General features: G+C 51.5%; 2 protein-coding genes across 2 annotated transcripts in view; one reads left to right on the top strand and one right to left on the bottom strand.

Moving 5' to 3' along the window:
* Positions 1-3,545, top strand: part of CEP41 (centrosomal protein 41) — a gene marked incomplete at its 5' end in the record, with an annotated part of 6,595 nt that extends 3,050 nt beyond the window's left edge. The window contains 4 exons of the mRNA XM_057388566.1: positions 106-173; positions 798-912; positions 1,552-1,767; positions 1,945-3,545. Coding sequence (XP_057244549.1) covers positions 106-173; positions 798-912; positions 1,552-1,767; positions 1,945-2,093 — 548 coding nt within the window. The remainder of the gene's footprint in view (positions 1-105; positions 174-797; positions 913-1,551; positions 1,768-1,944) is intronic.
* A 586-nt stretch (positions 3,546-4,131) lies between these two features.
* On the bottom strand, positions 4,132-4,584 carry LOC130587585 (carboxypeptidase A1-like; the record flags this gene model as incomplete). The annotated part of the gene is made up of 2 exons (XM_057388564.1): positions 4,132-4,363; positions 4,453-4,584. Coding segments are annotated over 2 exons (320 nt in total), but the record flags the coding sequence as incomplete, so codon positions are not given.
* Positions 4,585-7,150: the final 2,566 nt, after the last annotated feature.

Genomic DNA, 7,150 nt, shown 5'->3' with positions numbered 1-7,150 from the left:
TTCCACCTTCCTGGAAAGGGATGAGGGGCCATTATGATCCCATAAATCGGTGAGTTTTCACTGCCACTGGATGATTTTTTTCCCTGTTTTTTTGCTCCTTTACAGCTTATTCCTACCCCATTGCAACGTTGTCAAGAACTATGAATCCGTACACGAACAATATTCTGGAATATGTATCCTTTACATGGAAAAAAATGGGGGGATGTTGGATAAACKCCAAAATCAGTTGGAGTTTATCCAAGCAAAATTAGGGATCTCAAAGAAGGTGGGATAGGAAGTGGAATTATCTGGTGTGGCTYCATCAGGTGCTGGATTCTGTTCCTTCCAGGCCATTTTTGACTCCAAATGCCTGAATTTGGCATTGCTCAGGATTTTGGCTGCTGGAGAGCAAAGCCATTCTGGGGCACTGCTTTGCTGCTGGGCTGCTCCAAGGATTCCTCCAGCAAATCCTTTGGCTTCCTGTCAGCACCTTGCTGGGGATTGGGGCCAGAGAGAGGATTATTGGGCAGGATTAGGCTGATCATTCCCAGGTTGTTGACTGTCAGGGGAGGTTGTAAACAAAGGTTTTGTTGCCATTCCCAATCTTGGAGCGATGCTGGATCCAGTGGGAATTAAGCTGTGTCCTTCCAGTGTTTGCCAAGCCTCAGTCACTGGGAATTTCACAGGGAAAATGTTCCTGCTGGATGCTTGCAAGCCAAATCTGGAACCTTTCCCTTCCCAATCCCATTTATTTATCCTCAGATGTATCAATATCCCCTTCAATTCAGCAGTGGCTCCTTAACAATTCCTCCTGGCAGAAAAACGCCCACGGAAAAATCATCATCGTGTACGACAACGACGAGCGCCTGGCGAGCCARGCAGCCACCACCATGTGTGAGAGGGGCTTTGAGAATCTCTTCATGTTATCTGGGGGTACGTGGGGCTGGGAGAGCTCCCCAGGACCTCCCTCCTGGGGAAAAAGAGAGTGGTGGGAGCTGGAGTTGGGAAAAATCAGGATTGTGGAATCCCGGGATGGTTTGGGTTGGAGGGAAAGTGAAGGATCATCCAGTTCCAACCCTGCCACTGTCCCAGGGTGCTCCCAGCCCCAGTGTCCAGCCTGGCCTTGGACATTTCCAGGGATCCAGGAATTCTCTGGGAATTCCATCCCAGGCAGAAATTCCTTGCTCAGATCCCAGCCCAATCTCCCCTTTTCCACTCTGATCCATTCCCTGTGTCCTGTCCCTGCAGCCCTTGGCCCCAGTCCCTCTCCAGCTCTCCCGGAGCCCCTGGAATGTTCTGGAATCTCTCCCTGGAATTTTCCCTTCTTCAGGGGAACATTCCCAGCATTCCCAGCCTGATCCAGAGCAGCTCTGGGCTCTCCCCAGCAGCTCCAGCTCCTTGTGCTGTTGGATCCAGAGCTGCACTCTGTGTGAGCTCTGGAATTCCTCTCTCTCATGCTGCCCACCATTCTCCATCCAAAYTTTCTGAATCTCCAGCTCCACCAATCCCTCCTGATTTTGCATCCTTCCTGCTCCATCCCAGCTCAATAATGAGTGATCTGTGTCCCCWCAGGTCTCAAAGTCCTGGCCCAGAAGATCCCCGAGGGGTTGATCACCGGAACCCTCCCCGTGTCCTGTCAGGTGGTGGCACCCTCGGGATCCTCCCGCAGGAAAACAACTCCCAGGGTGCCACCCACGAGAGCTGAGAACAAATGGAGATTCTCTGCTGATGATCTGCAGAAATTAAAGCATTACTTGGCCGAGGAGCACGTCCCTTCAGATGCTGCCAGTAAGATTCCAGAATGTGCTGGAACTTCATCATGGAATGGTTGGGTGGGAAGGGAGTTTAAACCCCATCTCCCACTATCCCAGGCTGCTCCAAACCCATCCARCCCAACTTTGAACACTTCTAACCCAATCTGAACAACTAATTTTTGATTTGGGGTTGTTTTTTCTCCCCCCTCAGGCCGCCTTACCCGGGGTTTTTCCAGCCACGATTCCAAACCCTCATCCGTGAGGAGCAATCCCAGCCTCACCAGCTCCAGTGGCAACGCAGGATCCCTGAGCAGCCGCACGCACAGCAGGACCAGCGTCCAGAACAGACCCTGGAAATAAAGGAGTGTCCAGGTTTTGGGAATCCTGAGCAGTGCAGAGCCCCTTTGTGGTTTTAGGAATCGGCAGGGAAAAGCAGCCGTGGTGAGAAGTGGCAGCTCGGGTAAGGCTGGGCAGCTGGGATCACGGTTCCTGGAGGCAGGAATGGCATCTCTCGAGGTGCTGGGCAGGATTGAAGTGACAAAAATGTGTTTTTAGGGGAGGGAGCAAACTGGTAGCAAAGTGTGGGACCGGTAGAAACTGTTCCACAAAGCTTTTAGTCCTGCTGAGGGAATTTTGTGTCTGTAACATTCCTCAGAGCTGCGAGGGTGAACAGATCAGAAATCACCCATGAGCSCAAACTTTGGTGTTTTTAGCAGAGATAAAGACATTCAGCAACTTGCCAAAAGCGAGGGAAGATCCTGGGAATGTTTTTTCTTTTTTTTTTTATTTAATTAAATTATAATAATGAACAGAGATATTTGTAATAAAAGTGTTTTCGGAATTGCTCGGTTGGTGCTGTGACGGTCGTGCTTGCTCGTGGACACTTTGTGAATAGTTGTGTCTTTTCCAAGGTGAACAGAAGGACAATAACTGGAAATTTATTCCCTTTGCCAGAGGTTTTTTTAGGAGTTTCTTTAAGGTTTAGGGTGGCTGAAGGGAAATTTGCTGCTGCTGCCTCACCGGGGTCCCCAAAACCCAACAGGGGCCTGGAATCTGGACATGAACAGGGTGGAAAAGGAGTAGCAGAGTTTTCCTCAAATTGGTGCTTCTGGATAACCTGGGAATGCTGATTTTCCTGAGCTCTGGGAGACTTTGGAGGTGCTTTTGGAAGGATTCTGCTCTCCAGTTTTTCCATCTGGCGTTGCTGAGCCTGGCCCAGCTTTGGTTATCGTGACATTGTGGGATCTGTGTGTATTTTTGAATTCTGGTGGTTTTCCCCTCTTTTTGAAGCAGACAATCTTCAACACCCCCCAAAATTCCCTGGTGATTTTGGGATAAATCTGGTACAAGGACAAAAAGCAGAAGAAATGGCCCATCATTTCCAGTTTGGCAGCTGAAGACTCAACACCCTGAGCACATTTATCATTTATTGTGTCTCTGAGTGTGAAATCAGACAACTCTGACTGCAGGACTGGTTGTTTCAGTCTGACAAGCTCCTGCTCRTGTGGGAATAGATTTTCCAGCTCCGTGAGCTCTTGGAAGTGTCATTGAATTGGATAAAATCCTGATTTTGGTACCCAGMTGTGGGAGACAGATCCAGAATCCCTGTGCTGTGTGAAAACTGCTGGTGAGATGGACAAAACTGGCCTGAGTTGTTTGAGATCCTCCAAATCCAAGGAATCAAAGGAAGGACTGAATGTGCTTTCCCACCATCTTGATGGATTTGTGTGGATTTGGACTCTCGGTGTTGTYGGGAGCAGAGTCAAACTCTGCAGAGGCTGAGAGGTTTAATTTAATAAAATGTCAATTAYAGCATCTGATTGAGTGATTTATTTTCAGCTTTGAGAGTTGTGGAGAGCCTGGAAAAGCTGGGAATGGGCAGGGGCTCGGCTCCCCATTCCCCAGGGATTGCAGCAGGTGAGGAGAGATCATCTAATCCTAAAGGTTTGGGTTATAAGGGACCTTAAAGCCCACCCAGTGCCACCCCTGGACACCTCCCACTGTCCCATTCTGCTCCAAGGCCAGGCTGGATAGGCTTGGACACTGCCAGGGATCCAGGAATTCTCTGGGAATTCCATCCCAGGCAGGAATTCCTTGCCCAGATCCCACTCAAATCTCCCCTTTTCCATTCTGAACCCATTCCGTGTCCAGTCCCTCTCCAGCTCTCTTGGAGCCCCAATAAATCCCACTGACCCCAATTCCCATCCCCTGCCRGAGCAGTGGAAAATCCACCACCCCCTCCCTTCCCTCCTTCATTTTTTCTCTGCTATTTTCATACCCTTTCAATTCCCTTTCCACCCCACTGGCCCTGTTTGTATTGGCACCAACTCCAGCTCCGAAMGGGCTTTTCCACCCGATTTGGGTAAAAAAGAAAACAACCACRAGGCATTTTCTCATCCTCTCCATTTATTTCTCTCCTCCCTTCTCTGCAGCTGTTCCAGCTCAGTACATGTTGTCCCTGGCGTGCTCCATGATGACTTTCAGGGCCAGCCAGGTCTCCTCGGCCGTGGGGACAATTTGCTTGGCGGGCAGCAGGAAGCCGTAGCGCCCCGTGTCGCGCAGCTCGAAGGTGAAGGAATATTTGATGCCCTGGTTGTAGGTCCAGTCGATGGTTCCTCCGCTGGCTCTGTCTGAGGGAGGAGAAAACAGGAGGGAATTCCATGTTTTTTGTTTTTTTTTTGTGGGATTTTGGGATTTTGGAGGAGCCCCCAGCACTTACAGATGGTGGTGATGATGCTGCCGTACTTGTACTTGGTGCCGTRCAGGGAGGTCAGAGCCGCCACGGCCTTGGCGGAAAGCTCGTGCTGGGGATATACAGGAGAGAGAAAAATGAGCCAAAAGAAGGAAAAAYCTGTGGGATATGGCTTTTTCCTGGTGCTAAAAGGCTGCCTGAGCTCCTACTTGGAGCATTTTCCTGGTGCTAAAAGGGGACAGAGCTCCACAGGCTTCCTAGTGGAAGTAGGATAGAGCTGGCTTCTCTTGGAGCTTTTTCCTGGTGCTCAAAGGATGCCAGAGCTCCTCCTTTGAGCTTTTTCTTAGTGCTAAAAGGCTACCAGAGCTCCTCCCGGCTTCCCTGTGGATGCAGGATGGAGATGGCTCCTCTTGGAGCTTTTCCCTCGTGCTCTAAGGCTGCCTGAGCTCCTCCTTGGAGCTTTTCCCTTGTGCTAAAAGGGCACAGAGCTCCACAGGCTTCCCAATGGATGCAGGATGAAGGTGGCTCCTCTTGGAGCATTTTTCTGGTGCTCAAAGTATGCCAGAGCTCCTCTGAGCTTCCCAGTGTGTGCAGGATGGAGGTGGCTCCTCTTGGAGCTTTCCCCTGGTGCTCTAAGGGTGCCAGAGCTCCTACTTGGAGCATTTTCCTGATGCCCAGAGGATGCCAGATCTCCACAGGCTTCCCAGTGGAAGCAGGATGGAGGTGGCTCCTCTTGGAGCATTTTCCTGGTGCTAAAAGGCTGCCTGAGCTCCTCCTTGGAGCTTTCCCCTGGTGCCCAAAGGATGCCAGAGCTCCTCCTTGGAGCTTTTTCCTGCTGCTCTAAGGCTGCCTGAGCTCATCCTTGGAGCATTTTCCTTATGCTAAAAGGCTGCCAGAGCTCCTCCGCACTTCTCAATGGATGCAGGATGGAGGTGGCTCCTCCTTGGAGTTTTTTCCTGATGCTCAAAGGCTACCAGAGCTCCTACTTGGAGCTTTTTCCTGGTGCTAAAAGAATGCCAGAGCTCCTCCTTTGAGCTTTTTCTTAGTGCTAAAAGGCTACCAGAGCTCCTCCCGGCTTCCCTGTGGATGCAGGATGGAGGTGGCTCCTCTTGGAGCATTTCCCTGGTGCTCAAAGGCTGCCAGAGCTCCTCTGGGCTTCCCAGTGGATGCAGGATAGAGATGGCTCCTTGGAGCTTTTTCCTGGTGCTCTAAGGATGCCAGAGCTCCTCCTTGGAGCTTTTTCCTGATGTTCAAAGGCTACCAGAGCTCCTACTTGGAGCTTTTTCCTGGTGCTCTAAGGATGCCAGAGCTCCACAGGTTTCCCAGTGGAAGCAGGATGGAGGTGGCTCCTCTTGGAGCATTTCCCTGGTGCTCAAAGGCTGCCAGAGCTCCTCTGGGCTTCCCAGTGGATGCAGGATAGAGATGGCTCCTTGGAGCTTTTTCCTGGTGCTCTAAGGATGCCAGAGCTCCTCCTTTGAGCTTTTTCTTAGTGCTAAAAGGCTACCAGAGCTCCTCCCGGCTTCCCTGTGGATGCAGGATGGAGGTGGCTCCTCTTGGAGCTTTTCCCTGGTGCTCTAAGGCTGCCTGAGCTCCTCCTTGGAGCTTTTTCCTTGTGCTAAAAGGGGACAGAGCTCCACAGGCTTCCCAATGGATGCAGGATGGAGGTGGCTCCTCTTGGAGCATTTTCCTGGTGCTCAAAGGCTGCCAGAGCTCCAGAGGCTGCCCAGTGGGTGCAGAATGGAGGTGGCTCCTTGGAGCATTTTCCTGGTGCTCTAAGGATGCCAGAGCTCCTCCTTGGAGCTTTTTCCTGGTGCTGAAAGAATGCCAGAGCTCCTCCTTGGAGCTTTTTCCTAGTGCTAAAAGGCTACCAGAGCTCCTCCCGGCTTCCCTGTGGATGCAGGATGGAGATGGCTCCTCTTGGAGCTTTTCCCTGGTGCTAAAAGGGCACAGAGCTCCACAGGCTTCCCAATGGATGCAGGATGGAGGTGGCTCCTTGGAGCTTTCCCCTGGTGCTCTAAGGATGCCTGAGCGCCTCCTTGGAGCTTTTTCCTAGTGCTAGAAGGCTACCAGAGCTCCTCCCGGCTTCCCAGTGGATGCAGGATGGAGATGGCTCCTCCTTGGAGTTCTCCCTGGTGCTCTAAGGATGCCTGAGCTCCTCCTTGGAGCTTTTCCCTGGTGCTAAAAGGCTACCAGAGCTCCACAGGCTTCCCAATGGATGCAGGATGAAGGTGGCTCCTCTTTGAGCATTTTTCTGGTGCCCAAAGGCTACCAGAGCTCCACAGGCTTCACAAAATGATACAGAATGGAGATGGCTCCTCCTTGGAGCATTTTCCTGGTGCTAAAAGGCTGCCTGAGCTCCTCCTTGGAGCTTTTTCCTGGTGCTAAAAGGCTGCCTGAGCTCCTCCTTGGAGCTTCTTCCTGGTGCTAAAACGCTGCCTGAGCTCCTCCTTGGAGCTTTTTCCTGGTGCTAAAAGAATGCCTGAGCTCCTCCTTGGAGCTTCTTCCTGGTGCTAAAACGCTGCCTGAGTTCCTCCTTGGAGCTTTTTCCTGGTGCTAAAAGAATGCCTGAGCTCCTCCTTGGAGCTTTTTCCTGGTGCTAAAAGGGGACAGAGCTCCACAGGCTTCCCAATGGGTGCAGAATGGAGGTGGCTCCTCTTGGAGCTTTCCCGTGGTGCTCAAAGGATGCCTGAGCTCCTCCTTGGAGCTTTTTCCTGCTGCTCTAAGG

Source organism: Malurus melanocephalus, unplaced genomic scaffold (genome assembly GCF_030028575.1).
Source record: "Malurus melanocephalus ecotype Western Australia unplaced genomic scaffold, MMel_1.1 scaffold_2107, whole genome shotgun sequence".
Lineage (NCBI taxonomy): Eukaryota > Metazoa > Chordata > Aves > Passeriformes > Maluridae > Malurus > Malurus melanocephalus.
The sequence above is the reverse complement of the archived record's forward strand: the minus strand, read 5'-3'. Positions and strand labels throughout refer to the sequence as shown.